We start from the raw sequence: 16,290 nt of genomic DNA, 5'->3' as shown, positions 1-16,290 counted from the left end.
AGCTCACTGGATCTCAGGTGTCCTCACTGATTCTCTCTAACCAATGTTAGTCCCATGCCTATAGCTCAGATCTAAAAGCCACCTAGACCAAACCTGCCTCCCAGGGTCCCCTGCTCCAAGTGAATGGGACTACAAATATGCAACTATTAACCAGGAAAGAATGGAGCCTCTGGTCACCCACATGACTTCAGAGCTACTTGTGACAGCTTCTCCTGTTCATGTCCAAATGCCAGCCAAGCTTGCTAGCAAAGCTGGACATTGAGAGGAGAGAGGGGAAGGGTGCCTGAAACACTTCTGAGAGGCCCAGGGCACTGGCAAAGGGCTGGATCCCCTCTTGCAAACCAGCTTCCAGCAAGGAGTCACCACTGCAGGGGGCCCATGTCAGCTCCCAGCTCTTCCTCTTCCTCCTCCTCTTCCTCCTTCAGAGGGTAGGGCTTCACAGGCCACTTCACCCTGACGGGTTCCACGTGCTCCTGGAGGCGGTGGCGCTTCATGTGGGCATTCCGACTCTTGATCTTGTCGAACACTCTGAGGAGTCACAAGGATGTGGGTCAGAGCTGGAGGAGCTTGGGAGGTAAGTCAAACAAGAGGGTGGAGGTCCAGAGGGAAGGCTAGTACCTCTCGCACTCTCTGCAAGGGAACACGCCCTGGCTCTCCACACTCCCTGGAGGCTCAGGGGTACGCTTGGGGGCTGCACTTGGGCTGGAGTGAAGAATAGACTCCCTCCTGTAACTCTTGGTCTTTAACTCAGGAGTTGGACGGTGGGTGGGTCTCTCCCGAGGGCTGCAAGTGATCTGCAGAAGGGGTAAAGATGACTTAAGGCACTTGTGTGGAAACGTCCTCTGCAGGGAGACCTTCCCTTAGGAGCCTCCCCCAGCCTCTGGCTGGACCAAAGATGCACCCAGGCTGCTCCTTCATGCATCCTCTACCTTGTCTTCAGTCCTTTCTACCTCATCCAGCTCTCTCCTGCCCCTCTTCTCCAGCCCAGGAGCTCTGCCACAGTCAAACTTGATCATCTTTTTCCAGATGTAGTAGTATTCAACGCACTGTGCTACACTCTTAGTCTGGATCTAGTGGGAAGGAAGACACAGAAGCAGACTGTGGGCAGTACCTCACATGTGAACTCCACCTTGGAAATCCCTTCACTAACACCTCTGCTCATGGCTGGGCAAAGATAAGGATCTTGGTCCTTCCAGGTGGTGAAGGGTCCAAATTGAAGTCACATATTAGTCACCAGCACTAAGGGCAGCATGCTTCTTCCCTGTAGGAAGGCAATTAAGACGCACAGGTGAGGAGGCTCACGGTGATGTTATAGCAGGCAATAGTCACACTTAGTGAGATTGGGAGTGACACAGAATGCCCTTCCTCTGTGGTGAGTACACAGCCATCAAACTAAACAAAGCCTCAAAAGTCCTCCAGGGAAGTGGCCACATGAGAAGGACAGCTCTGAGTGCAATGGAGTTGAGAGTACTCAGGCCCAGCCACTTGCTCTTGTAAAATGTGACTCCTGGGCTGAATGTGGTGGTGCATGTCTTTAATCCTCTGGAGGCAGAGGCAGCATGATCTCTGATAGTGAGTTCCAGGACAGCCAGGACTATGTAGAGTGACCTGTCTCAACAAACAAGCATGACTTCTGGAGCCAGGACTGTGAGTAATATGGGACTGTAATCCCATCAGGAGGACTAAAGAGTATGAAGCCAGCCTGTGCTAAACAGTGATGATGCCTTATCTCAAGAAAGAAAGAACCTCTGCAAAAACACCTAACAAAACAGAGAGTTAGAAGTGGGACCCAGTGGTAGAGAGATTGCTTGCTATGAAAGAGGATGTGGGTCCCCTTCCGAGCACCAAGAAGATGGGAGGATGAAGGGAGGTAGAAGGAAGGGAAAGTCGAGCTGCCTAGAAGGAAACTTTCCCAAAAAATTAACTGTCAGTGAGCGCCAGAGCACACTTTCTCCACAAGAATCTGAAACTGCTTGCGTGTTGTCAAAAACTTGCAGTCAAGGCAGCATGTCTTCTGCGTAGGAAACAGTACCAAGTTTAAAAAAAAAAAGAAAAAAGAAAGAAAGCGGACTTCTGCTCCTGAACACAATAGAATAACAGAAGCAAATTCACCTTCCAGCAAACAAAACAAAACAAAAACAAACAAACAAAAAGCAATGAAAGAAACAGTTCAGGGAACGACTCTGAGAGCTGACTTTGTACATGACGCTTGCAACTGCTTTATTTTATAATTGCCCAAACCGGAAACCACTCAAATGTCCATCAACTGATAAATGATTAAATACAACTGTGATACACCCATGCAATAGAATATTATTTAGCAGCAGAAAGGATGAATTATTAATAAGTGCAATGCACAGGAACTTCCAAGTAAGAATGCTGGGTATAAGCAGCTAGATGAAGCGCAGAGCACATGCTGTCTGACTGCCCTAGTGATACAAAACTCAAAGTTCAAACTTTCTTACAGACCAGGCTGACAAGGGACATGGGAAGAGGCACAGTGGCATATATAATAGGCTGCCAGGAATGGAGGAGGTACTGGGCATCACAGAGAAGTTCGCTGTCTTGAGAGTCCTATGGGAACATACATGTGTAAAACATACTCAGCCTTGCACCTTGTTTAGGTGTAGTTTTATGTAAGAACAGAAGAGAGAGCCCTTGGGAGGCAGAGGCAGGTGGATCTCTGTGAGTTCAAGGGCAGTCTGTTTTATAGAGCAAGTTCCAGGACAGGCTCCAAAGCTACACAGAGAGACCCTGTCCCCAAAAACCAAGAAAATAAACAAAAAACAACAATGACAAAAAACCCAACTAACCAACCAACCAAACCAAACCAAAACCAAAAACAAAAAAAACTACTGCCACCACCAAAACACCAAAACCAGAAGAGCATTAGGTTGTACATTTGTGTGTTTCAGCACATGCACACGTGAGTAAACCAGGACAGATGAAGGCAGCAAGTGCTGAGTTGGAGTGATCGCACTAACTGATGAGAAGAAGCAAGGCAACAGTAATAAGTGGTTTTGCTGTGGGCAAGCGAGAGACAGGTGTGTGAGGCAGGGCTTGCTGCCCACCCTCTGTCATCTTACTGTTTTGTGTATCAGGTAAAAGTCCTTCTTGTGGGCACAGAATGCCTTCTTGAAGAGCCTCTTCTCCATGGGGGTCCAGATGTCTGAACCTGCCGGGAACACAGTCAGGGAAGGAGATGTTTTTCCTCAAGGGACCATATGAACCATACTTTTTAGCACTGCCATTATGATCATCAATAATGTATTAACCTCAGACAATCTTCCCAAATCCCACAAAGCTGGGGTCTCACTATCCACATGTTATAGATGTGTGCAACTGGATGGGGCTTTGGTGGCCAAGGATGGGTGGGTCAAGCTGCCAGGCTTTTCTGTGCTCAGCTGTTCAACCTGAGTCTATATTTCCTGCCCCTGTCAGGAACACTAATCTTGCTGGAAAGAACTCTGAGGGAACGATGGGACAGGGCTGATGGGGGTCTCGTGAATTCAAGGCAGTGCCTACAGAGTCCCTCTGGAAAGAACAGGCCCCTTTAGAAAGTCAGGCAGAGAGAGGCCCTAAAAAGAAGGCTGAGGGACAGAGGCAGAGGTGGACTTTACCATTAGGCATGGCAGGGATCAGCCAGGCCTCAGTATCAAACAACCCTTTCTCCAGTTACCTGTGTAGCGATAGTCAGCTAGTGGGTGAGTGCGGGGCTTCTGGGGTCCTCTGAGTAACAGAGTCTCCAGGGCAACCTGGAAGGACAGCAAACGTGGGTCACTCATAAGGTAAGGGAAATGGGGGCTGTCTCCATTCTTCTTTCATTGAAGAACAAATGTCTCTAAAGTCATCTGGTTCAAGGCTACCTACAAGTGCTTGGTTCTTGGGCTGGTGGGCAGTGTGTCAGCACATGATAGCCTCACTAAGCGCCCTCTATGAATATCATCTTTGCCTTCAAAATATGACTTTTCCATGAAGGGAACAGTATGTGGGTTTGTGAGGCACATACTCCTGCCCCACCAGAGCCTAGAAGAGTGCCATCCCACAAAACACTACATTTTATTCTCCCTTCTACACTCCTTACTCGAGTACTTTTACCTTTCAGCTGTGCTGGAGATGGAGTCTGGGCCTCACATATGAGCTATACCATTAGCCTTTGACTTTTTGAGACAGAACCTCATACTGTAGGCCAGGCTGGTCTCAAACTTATTATCTTCCTGCCTTAGCCTTCCAAGTGCTGGAAGTACAGGTGTGAGTGACAACACCCCTCAGCCAATACATTTATAAACAAAATCTGTCTCTCTTATAAGCCCTGTGAGAATACAAACTACCAGACATGGACTTTCTAGGGTCTGGTACAAAATGAAAATGAGGATTTCCACTGTGTGGTACACACATTTAATCCCAGGACTCAGGAAGCAGAGGTAGGTAGAGTTCTGAGTTTGAGGCCAAACTGGTTTACAGAGCAAGTTCCAGGATAGCCAAGGCTACATAGAGAAACCCTGTCTTGAAAAACCATAAAAACAATACAAAATAAAAACAAGACAGAATTTCCACTCATAATCCCCAGAGGAGGACAATGAAGTATTAAATCAAAAACAGAGCCTTGACTTGATTGACATCCAGTGGGTACTCAATATACATGTGCCAGGTACTGCCCCTCAACTTGGCAAAAAGCATGGCCCAGGACTGAGTCTCAGGTCTTGAACATTGGTCCTCCTGCATTGCCCCAGAATCCCTTCTCTTGGAGCAGTGGCTCTCAACCTTCCTAATGTTTCAACCCTTTAATACAGTTCCTCTTGTGGTGACCACCCCCCAACCATAAAATTAGTTTTCTTACTACTTTATTTTGTTACTGTTATGAACTGTAATGTAAATATTGTGTTTTCCATTGGTCTTAAGTGACTGCTAGGAAAGGGTTCTTTGACCCCCCCGCCCACACACAAAGGAGTCTTGACCCATAGGTTGAGAACCGCTATCCTGGAGACTCAATAATTGACAGACAAATCCTATAACTGAAAAGCTTCCACTCCCCCACTCTCCATACCAGCCTCAAATGACTGCAGACACTGACCTTCACCATTCCCTCATCCAGGCAATCCAAGGCCCAGAATGCCCAGCCCCAGGAGTGCAGGATGCAAAGGGTCTCACCTGAACACTGCCCTGGGCTTCATGAAGGCAGTGGAGGGCAAGCTCTAGGTTGGTGCCCCCTCCTGGCATCACACTGGAGCATGCCACATTGCAGAGCTCCATCACTGTATTTCCAGCAAAGTCCAAGAGCATTGGGAAGAAGAAATGGAGTCAGGACATGCCAGGGAGGTAGCCTTCCCCATAGCACAGGAGCTCCTAGTCAACTTCCCTTTCCTTACATCCCCATAGAGGGCAGGTTAGTAAAGGGAACAAGGAGGAACCATAGAACTCAGGCCTGCCACCTGCACTGGTAAGTCAGAGGTGGGCCAGGGCCATGCAACCTGGAGAAAGCTGCTAGGCCAAGGGCACAATTCCTGGAGTTGGATGGGGAAGGAGAAGCCTTGGGATCTGACTCAAAGCCTCAGACACCTCTGTCCTGGGTCTCTGGGTTGGTCATCACATCTCCCCATGGCTTCCAGACCAGAGAAGCTATATTCTCATCCACTCTGGCCAGCAGCCTCTCCTGCAGTTCTGGGATCTCCGCCTGAAACCTGTTTCCAACGTTGATGTGTCTGAAATGAGGCCACATACACATATGGGGATTCAAATGACTAAGCCAGGAAACAGCAGAGATGTACCATGTACCCCGCTCACAGTCACTGCCTGCTCCATGACAGCTTACTGCCATCTCTCAGACGTGGTGGCTGCTGATTACCTTTATCACCCAGCAGACACAGGCACTTCAGAACACTCTTCTTCATGTCTGATTTCTGATTTCTCGGGTGCCTCTCCTGGGGTCCAGGACAAGGAGCTACATGATACTGACCACCTGTTTCCAGCCACATCCCACAAATGTTCTATCCTCCTGCACTACGTTGTCACCACTTCTGTTCAGAAACCCAGGTCCACAGAAGGAAGTTCTGCGCCCACCCCAAGCCCACCTGTCTAAGTTTAGACAGAAGTAACACAGTGGGCACTTTGACCCACTCCTGGAGAAGCCCCCAGATTCTCTAGTGAATATCTGCATCTGACCTGCCCTCCCTGGGAAGACAAGCCTGAAAAAAAGAGACTTTGGAGCCCATGCTGGTAAAAAATACCCTCACTAGAAGGACTTTGGCACTGAGTGTCCCAACTCACGGTTCGATGCTGATTTTAGTGTCATCCTTCACCACACAGATGCTAGTGGAGCCGTCCACTTGGTCTAGAAAACACACAGGGAAGAGCCTCAACAAGATAGGACTCTCAGGACTTTCTACTTGCCTTTGAGGACATAGGTGAAAAATAAGTTGTAAGACACAAACGAGGAGAAAGATTTCTGAAAAAAACAGAGGAAGAAACTCAATAATTTAGAACAAAACAAAAGCTATTTGCCTAGCGTGGTGGTGCACAGGGGGCAAAGACAGGCTAATCTCTGTGAGCTGAAGGCCAGTCTGGCCTACATAGTGAGTTACAGGATAGCCATAATTCATAGACACTGTCTTGGGAAACAAACAAACAATGAAACAAACAAACAAAAAACCTAATGAGGCTGGTGAGATGGCTCAGCTGAGAAGATGCCACTGGGTCTGAAGAGCTTAGAACAATCTTTGGGGCCCACATGGTGGGAACAGAACAGATTGCTGTAGGTTCTCTTCTCATTTCACATATCTACCGACAGACAGACACAAATAATTGTAAAAAATTATAAAAACCACACACAGGTATTAAACCAGTAAGTTAACAGGAGTGGGATTGCTCAGGGGATAAAGACGCTTGCTCGAGACCCTGACAACTTTGATTCAACTCTGAGGACCCATATAATGGAATAAGAGAACTGACTCTCACAAACTGTCTTTTGACCTCTACACGTGGCACTCATGAACATATGCACAAACACATAGAATCAACCAATAAATGTAAGTCTTAAAATTAAAAGGAGTGGCTGGAGAGATGGCTCGATGGTTAAGAACATTAGCTACTCTTCCAGAGGACTTGGGTTCAATTCCCAGCACCCACATGGCAACTCATAGCCATCTGTGGCTCCAGTTCCAAGGTATCTGATGCTCTCACATGGATACACATAACAGGCAAAGCACCAAAGCACATAAAATTAATAAATCTTTTTAAAAATTAAAAAAAAATGACTTCCTCTTAAGATTGAGAGCCCGTGACTCCCAAGCAAGCTTGATTTTCTTCCCCATAAGCTCCTGGCTTGGGTAACTGAAACTCTCTCCCAAATACTCCACATGAAGATGAGGCCACCCCACAACATGTATCTCAAAGGCTTAATGAAATTGCAGGGGGCTGGAGAGATGGCTCAGTGGTTAAGAGCATTGCCTGCTCTTCCAAAGGTCCTGAGTTCAATTCCCAGCAACCACATGGTGGCTCACAACCATCTGTAATGGGGTCTGGTGCCCTCTTCTGGCCTGCAGACAGACTGTTGTATACATAATAAATAAATAAATATTTAAAAAAATTGCAGAAGGGCCTGTGGGTGATGATGTTCGCTGCCCAGGCTGATGACCTGAGTTTGATCCCTAGGACCTGTGTTGTGGAAGGGGAGCACCAACTCTTACAAGTTATTCTCTGACATCCACATGTGCCCCACCACAAATAGATGTAATTTAAGAAAATGAATTTTAAAAACTGTACAATTATCAAAAGTAAGGAAACTTAAAGTCAACAGGTTTGACTGAGTTGGTAGAAAGAAATGATCAGCAAACCCGGAGGTGAGTGAGTAAAGAACCTGCAGAGGGAAAAGAATGGAGAACAGTGGACAGACACAACTGAATACCGAAACCACATGTGATGGATGTACCGGACAGTAGAGAAGGGAATGGACAGATATTTAAAGAGAAAATGGTAGAAGGTCTCCTAGATTTAGTGAGAAACATATGCACAACCAAAAATCCGTGATTCTAAATAGGACAAACACAAAGGCAAAGGTGCAAAGTCAAAGATTCAAATCTCAAAAGCAAAATGGGAAAGCAAAACGAAATAAAAACGAAACCACCTCATCCTATGCAAGGGAATTCCAATAAGACTCATAGTTGACTTTTGTGAAATTGGTGGTCAGAAGGTAGGGACATAACATTGTGCTGAAAATAAATGTCAAACAAGTCTTATGCCAAAAAGTTAACCTTAAAAAGTAAAATGAAAAAGATTCCCAGATTCAATGAAAATTGAGAAAAATCGGTTGCTATCCACCTTGGCTTATGAGAAATACTACAGGGGGGATATTCTTCACCCTTAGGAGAACAACTGAGACATCCCACAGCACAGATGGAATATGAACACAACGGAGTGAGGGAAACCAAGCGTAAGGAACCACATACTGTGTGACTCCATGTGTTTGAGACCTCTCAAGCAGCCAGCCCTACAGAGACAGAAAGTGGATGAGTTTAGCCCAAACCTGGGCAAGAAGATGGGAAAGGAATGGTGGCAGAGAATGGAGTTTCTTTCTTGGGTGAGAAAAATACCTGAAAAGCAAGTATGGGATGATGGTGCATGGTCCTGTATTACTACTAAGAACCACTGAGCCATTATGCAGTTTAAAATGATAAGTTGTAGGGCTGTAGAGGTGGCTCAGTGGTTAAAAGTACAGTTTATTCTTGCAGAGGGCCCAAATTCAGTTCCCAGCACTTACATGAAGTAGCTCACACCCACCTGTAACTTCAGCCTCAGGGGAACCAATGCTCCTAACTAAACTATACAGGTACCTGCACTCACATATGCATATAATATCTTGAAACACACACACACACACAACTACATAATTTTAAAAATTAAGCTAGGCATGGTAGTAAACACTTTTAATCCCAGCTCTCAGGAGGCAGAGGCAGGCAGATCTCTTCGAGTGTGAGGCTGGCCTGCTCTATACAGTGAGTTCCAGGCTAGCCAACACTGCATAGTGAGACTTTTTCCTTAAAACAAACAAGAATAAATTGTAGACTATGAGAGTTGTATGCCATTAAAGCTATTATTACCTTTAAAAAGAGATTGTAAAGAGTGCTCAGGCAACAGTGTGGCTCTATACTCTAAAGTTAAGTGCTGGCAGAAATGACTGTTCAGGTAATTAATTATAAAAGTCACTGTTATCTTTGCAATTTATTTTCTTTTCCTAATTAATTAAAAGATCAGCTGCATAAGGTAATGTATATTATGGGCCTAAAATATCTAGAAATATATGTTATAGTAACAGCAAAAAGGAGTAAAACTGTGCTTCTGTGAAAGTGGTGTAGTCAGCTCAATCCCCAGAACACCTATAGAAAAACAACAGAAAATGAAACAAAACAAAAGCCCCACATGTCATGGTGCATATTTGCAACCCCAGTGCTGGAGAGGCAAAACAAAGTCCCTACGCTCACTGGCCACCCAGTCTATTCTGCTGGGTGAGCTCCAGGCCAGTGAAAGACTCTTTTTCTAAAGAAAGAGGCATGCCAGTCGGGGTGTCTTCTAGCCTCTACACACATGTGCACCTGTATAATATGAAAGTGCACGCACACATACAAACAAAGAATAGCACCTGATGGTAATGGGCTCACAGGAATTATGGAAAAGACGTGGAATAGCAATGAAGGGTAAAGCAAACGCAGCAGGCAGTGCTTGCTTTATTCTATTTCCCTGACTTCCTGCGGCCATATCTACAATACTGTGTATAAAGTAGGAAGGACAACAGTGACACACCTGCTTAGGAAACAGCTGGGGCAGGAAAAGCTCATCAGATGGAGAACAGTGTCTCTGCTCTTCACCATTGCTACATGAGCACAAATCTGAATGGACTCTACTAAGAAAAGATATCTATTGCACAGCATATGGTGGCATGTACCTGCAACTCCACAACTTTGAAGACATAGGTAGGAGGATGGTGAGTACTAGGCCTGTATATAGATCCTATTTGAAAAAGGCAACAAGCTAAAAAAAAAAAAAAAAACAAAGCAACAAGCAAAGATATGAGAGACACATGCTGACAAAAATTATTGAGACAAAGTGCACCAAGACCTAAATAAATGGGAAGATGGTCCATCATGGATAGAAAGGCCTAAATTATTTAGTATGGTAAAACTTCCCAACTTATCTATATATTAAACAGGGTAACTATCAAAATCACCATCAATCCTAAAATTCTACAGCAATGCAATGAACCCATAGCAGCTAAAACAATCCTGGAAGACAGAACAACAGAGGAGAACACAAATATACCTATTTAAAAGCTGACCACAAAGCTACAGTGGTCAAAACACTGTGGTACTAGTATAAGTATGCAGACCAATAGGCAAACCCAGGCACTGCTGATTAATGGAGGTGTGTATTTGTGCATGCAAGTGCAAATCTATGTAGATAAGTGTTGTGAAATGTTATTTTAAGATGTTACATTCATTTATGTGTGGAACATTTGTTTAATGATACAAAGATGTGTTGCATTCTTTTATGTTGCATTTGTGTAACTCTTATGAAGTTACGTTACTTTGCCTATCTAAAAACCTGATTGGTCTAATAAAGAGCTAAACAGCCAGTAGTGAGGTAGGAGAAAAGATAGGTAGGGCTACCTGGCAAAGAGAATAAATAGGAGGAGAAATCTGGGAAGAAAAGATCAAGGAGCAAGAAAAAAAAAAAAAAAGGAGAGGACATCAGGGACCAGACACTCAACCACACAGCAAGTCATGGAGTAAGAAGTAAAGAAAGGTATACAGACTAGAGAAAGATAAAAGCCCAGAGGCAAAGATATGCGAGATAATTTAAGTTAAAAAAAAAGTTGGCTAGAAATAAGCCAACTTAAAGCCAGGCATTTATAAGTACTAATGAGTCTCCATATGTGTATTTATTTGGGAGCTGGGTGGCAGGCACCCAAAGAGACAAAGAGTAAAAGACAACCAACTCCAGATAAGCATGCAAGTGTGTGCATGTGTGTGGAGGCCACGCGTAAATGTCATGTGTTATTCCCCAGATATCATTCACCTTGATTTTTGAGACAAGATCTCTTACTGGCTCACTAGTAGGCTGGACTGGCTGCCAGGTAAGCCCCAGGGTGCATCTATTTCCCTCATGCTGGGATTACAAATGTGTGTCACTACTCTTGGCTTTTCTTACATAGGTTCTTGGGACTGAACTCAGATCTTCATGCTTGTGTGGCAAGCACTTTATTAGCTGAACATCTCCCCCAGTCTCAGTCACCTGATTTTAATAAAAGCACCTGAAAAAAATCATTCAGTGGGAATGATCTTTTCAGCAAATGACTGGAGCAAGTGGAACCACGCGAAATAATGAACTTTGATACTTACCTCATACAATATTCAAAAGCTAATTGGAAACTGACTAAAGATGTAAATTTAGGAATCAAAATTAGGGGCTAGTGATGGTTCAGAGGTCAGGAGCATTGGCTGCTCTTCCAGCACCCACATGGCAGCTCACACCTGTCTGTAGCTTTGGTTCCAAGGGATGCTCACACAGAGATACATGCAGGCAAAACACCAGTGCACATAAAAAATTCATTTAAAAAGATTTTTTTAAAAAGGGTCAAAATTATAAAACTCTTGAGGGGGTAAGAAGGGAGGGAGAGGGAGAGGGTGGGAGGAAGAGATGGAGGGGAGTATTGTGAGACTGAGGCAGGATCAGTGTGAACTTGAGGCTTCCCTGGGCTACAGAGAAAACAGGAGTGTCTCTTTATGACCCTGTGCCGGCCAACCTGTTACATATAACACCCAGAACACAAACTTTCAAGGGGTACCCAGCAAGATGCTTGGCACCAGTAACCATCAGGACAATACAAATCCAAACATAGCAAGAAGCACCTTTCACCTGACAGGACGATTTGAAGGAAGCACAGTCTAAGTGCAGGAAAGGGGCAGCGGTATCAGGACTCCTCTGGATTGTTGGTGTGAATCCCAAATGGAACAAATACTTGACATATAGTTTGGAAGTTTAGATGGTTAAATAGAGTTTCCATGTGACCCGGCATTTCATTCTAGCTATTTACGTAAAAGGAATTGGTACATAGACCCCTTCACAGGAAGTTGTTCACAAATGTTCTTAAAGCATTATTTAAACAGCCAAAAAGGAAACAATACCCATCAACTGATGATAAAAGTGTGGTCTAGCCATCCAGTAGACTATTACCAATAAAAGGAAAGGTCTAACATATGCTACCCCCTGCTGAACCTTGAAAACATCAGACTAAGTAAAACGGATGAAACATAAAAGGCTACCCAGTGAATGGTGTCATTTATATGAAATACCTGGCATAAGCAAGACTATAGGATGGGAAGTAGATGGTAGCTTCCTGAGGCTGGGAGGTGGTGCATAGGACTATGGAGATGAGAGCTGGTAGGGTGGCATAGCTGCCAGGGGTACAGGCTTCTGGGGTGGTAAAGCCCTCTAAAGATAGTGTCAGGGAGGCTCAGAGCCTTGAGAGCAGCTTCAAATCATAAGCTTGAAATGACTGATCTGCACGGCAGGAGTGCACAGTTTGTGCCTCTGTCTTCATACAGTGGTTATGAAAACGAACAGAAGGGTGATTAAGCTAAATGGCATCTATGTGTTCTTTCTGGCTGTTTTAAAAAAACATCTAGAAGGTTCTGGTCCAAGTGTGGTCTTGTGTTCCTGTACTGAGTCCCCAGAGCAAGCACATACAAGACTGGAAAAATTGGCTGGACCAGAAAGTACAAGATGAAGTGATTATGGGTCATAGGAGGTGCATCTAGCCTGGGTCAGAATCATGGTCTGGCCTCACTCACCAAGCATAGGACTGATGAGATGGGGTCCAGCCCGGGATGTGGAGCACAGGGTATTGAAGTACAGCCCAGAGCCCTCACGAATGGGGCTGAGCATGGGCGGTGGTGTGTAAGGAGAACACTGAAACAAGCCCTTCAGGAGATGGTCCACCAGGAACACAGGAGAGCGTAGGCAGCTCTGGTGGCACCCTCCTGGGCCTGGCTCCCCAAGGGCAGAGGGTGCAGGAGGGGCAAACAGGGCCTTAGGCTGGGGCCGCTTCTTCCGCTTTCTGTACTGGCTGCTCTCCTTGCTGTCTCTTTCTTCCCCATCTTTCTCTTGTCCCTGGAGAAGAAAGGATAGAATCACAGGTGTCACCAGAGGCTACCTGCTGTACAAAATCATTCTTCAGCTTGTTCAGGGGCAGGGAAAATGGGGCTAGTCATGGTGACAGAGGGAAGCAGGATACTTATGTCTGTCATGGCCATACCCAGGCCTTAGCACAGAAGGCTGAGCAGAACTTTCTGTTCACAGCCCAATCCCACCTGAACCAGAGCTGACTAATATACTGAGTATGGTGACATCCTGAGCCCAGAGCCTCCTCATACTCACACAGGGATGCATGAGGATAGTGCAGTGTTCAAGTGACAAGCATTACAAGAGTGAGGGCCAGATACAGGGTATATTGGTGCATGCCTTTAATCTTAGCAAGCAGGAGGCAGAGGCAAGTGGATCTCTGTGAGTTCAAGGCTGTGTCAAAAAAACAAAAAGCAGAAAACAAAAATATGTATAAAAAGAAAAAGAAGAGTGGGAGCCAGAGACGTAGTATTATTATGGTGTGACAAAATAAAAATGTATTCTCCCAGATGCCAGTGGCTCTTATGAGCCAACAGTAGCCTAGCACTGCCATGGGAACTTCAGTTCAGGGTCCAGTAGTAAAGAGATGAGTTTCCAAGACCCATCACAGTGACCCCTCACATCATCTATTGCTCCTTCCTCCCTGCCAGTCTCCTCAGCTTTCCTCAGTTCCTTCTTCCCCCATATTCCAGTCCTGTGAACTCTGAGTCACTGCTGTCTGGGGTCAGGGCCTGGCCTGTCATGGTCATTGCTGTTGCCAGCACTCACATCATTAGGCCTGATGTGAGCTCAACCAGTGTTAACTGTGGGTGCAAACCAAGACTTCTAGAGTATGAACTTCTGAGTGCTTCTGGTTTGGGGTTTTCCCCAGGACTTCCACAGAAGGTAGGAAACAGCTGGAGAAGCACCTACCTAGGCCATGTTCTGGCTGTGGATCCTGGGGGCCTCTATACCCATCAGGCCTCCGTGAAAAAGTGTCAAATACCTAAGCATAGAGAGTTGGCAGCTTTAAAAGAAAGGGAAGCCAGGGAGAAGAAACTGCTCCTGATGACACAGAAAGGCCGGGAGGCTGGTGCAAGGGCCTGCACAGATGGTCCTGGCACTCAGGTCACCCCCATCATCCCTGCCAGAAGTTGCCTTACACCTGAGATGGATGACACTGTTCCTTCCTCCATTCACCAAAGTCTGTCCAACCCTGTTCCACAGAAGCCACAGCTTGCCCCTTCACCTGCTGCTCCTGCTTCCCCCGAGGTGATGGCCACTGGTCACTGTGGAAACACATGTGGCTGCTCAGCCCTTTTTCAGTGTAAAACATCTGGCTGCAATTCTTGCACACAAAAGTACTCTTTGACTCCATCCAGTCTGTGGGACCCCCATTTGGCTGATGGCTGTGGGTAGAAAAGGTGGGGGGAAGAATGGAAGAATGAGACTCTAGCACTGACTGCTGCTTTTGTTGTTTTTGCTTTTTAGTTTTTGTTTTGTTTCTTGTATGTGACACCAATCCACTGACAACTCATCTAAACAATAAAAATGTAAGACCATATTTGACTTTCCAAGGGCTGAAGCGTCCTCTGCAGAGCTGGAGGTATCAGGTTCCTTCACCCAAGACAGTACAAAGAAGCCAGAGGACTTGCCAGGGGTAGTGCCATGGTGGGTCATGAGGGCTTCTGAACTTACCATCCGCCTGTCAAGCTCTCTTCCTTCACTGGATGGGTAAGCCTGTAGATGTTTCCACCCTGGAGATGAGAGGATATCTGAGCCAGCAGAGCCCAGACAAAGGAACAAGGAAGATTGTGTTGGGGAAGCCTGCATGATGGTGATTGGGCAATGGTGTCTTGGGTTTGACACCAAAGCAAAGCAGAAAACCCAACAAACACACACTGGATTCATTAAAACTGAAAGTTTTGACCCCATAACTATTCACACAAAAGATATAAAGACACCTACATAAGGGGAGAAAGCACTTGCAAGTTACATGTCTGATGCACATACAGAATATATATATATATGTATACACACACACACATATATATATATATAAAATCTTTGCAAGTAAGTAAGATAACAGTTCACAAGTGGCCTATAAGCACACAGGAAGATGTTAACTCTAGAAGTGCCAGGGCTTAATAGTGGCAGCACAGGTAGACACTACAGTACACCCTAGAGTATGGAGAAGCCAGGGCACTTGTGCACGGCAGAGGTGCTGGAAAACAGGGCTGCTTCCTAGAAAGCAGTCTGGCCACTACTTAGACACTGAGCAGAGACTCTGTAGGATCTGGTCATTCCAGTCCGAGAGACTACCCAAGAAAAATGAGAACATGAACCCATACAAAAGCTGTACACAGCCTTCCTGGCAGCTCACAAGAGCCAAAGAATGAAAGTAGTCCACGGATGACTGTCCAAATAAAATCTGACTTGTCAAGAATGGTACTCAACTTCATATGGAAAAGCAAAAAAATCTAGGATAGTCAAAACAATCCTGTACAATAAAAGAACTTTGGGAGGCATCACAATCCCTGACTTCAAACTCTACTACAGAGCTACAGTACTGAAAACAGCCTGGTATTGGCGTAAGAACAGACAGGAAGACCAATAGAACCAAATAGAAGACCTGGATATCGATCCACACATCTTTGAACACCTGATCTTTGACAAGGAAGCAAAAAAATTAAATGGCAAAAAGAAAGCATATTTAACAAGTGGTGTTGGCATAACTGGATATCAACATGTAGAAGAATGAAAATAGACCCATATCTATCACCATGCACAAAACTCAAGTCCAGATGGATCAAAGACCTCAACATAAAGCCAGCCACACTGAGCCTTATAGAAGAGAAAGTGGGAAATAGGGAAATACACTTGAACGCATTGGCACAGGAGACCACTTCCTAAATATAACCCCAGCAGCACAGACACTGAGAGAAACAATTAATAAATGGGACCTGTTGAAACTGAAAAGCTTCTGTAAAGCAAAGGACATGGTCAACAAGACAAAACGACAGCCTACAGAATGGGCAAAGATCTTCACTAACCCCACATCAGATAGAGGTCTGATCTCCAAAATATACAAAGAACTCAAGAAATTGGACACCAAAAGATCACATAATCCAATAAAAA

General features: G+C 45.2%; 1 protein-coding gene across 1 annotated transcript in view; it reads right to left on the bottom strand.

Moving 5' to 3' along the window:
* Positions 1–16,290, bottom strand: part of Znf541 (zinc finger protein 541) — a 27,375-nt gene continuing 11,085 nt past the window's right edge. The window contains exons 4-14 of the mRNA XM_050130309.1: positions 14,851–14,909; positions 14,402–14,561; positions 12,843–13,161; positions 6,268–6,331; positions 5,560–5,702; positions 5,152–5,255; positions 3,680–3,755; positions 3,087–3,175; positions 930–1,070; positions 619–794; positions 1–528 (exon numbers count right to left, since the gene is read on the bottom strand). Coding sequence (XP_049986266.1) covers positions 360–528; positions 619–794; positions 930–1,070; positions 3,087–3,175; positions 3,680–3,755; positions 5,152–5,255; positions 5,560–5,702; positions 6,268–6,331; positions 12,843–13,161; positions 14,402–14,561; positions 14,851–14,909 — 1,500 coding nt within the window. The 3' untranslated portion in view covers positions 1–359. The remainder of the gene's footprint in view (positions 529–618; positions 795–929; positions 1,071–3,086; positions 3,176–3,679; positions 3,756–5,151; positions 5,256–5,559; positions 5,703–6,267; positions 6,332–12,842; positions 13,162–14,401; positions 14,562–14,850; positions 14,910–16,290) is intronic.

The sequence above is a fragment of the Alexandromys fortis genome, unplaced genomic scaffold (genome assembly GCF_014885135.2).
Source record: "Alexandromys fortis isolate MF-2015 unplaced genomic scaffold, M_Fortis_MF-2015_v1.1 scaffold_325, whole genome shotgun sequence".
In the NCBI taxonomy this organism is placed as follows: domain Eukaryota; kingdom Metazoa; phylum Chordata; class Mammalia; order Rodentia; family Cricetidae; genus Alexandromys; species Alexandromys fortis.
This window is presented reverse-complemented; position numbering and strand designations above follow the sequence as displayed.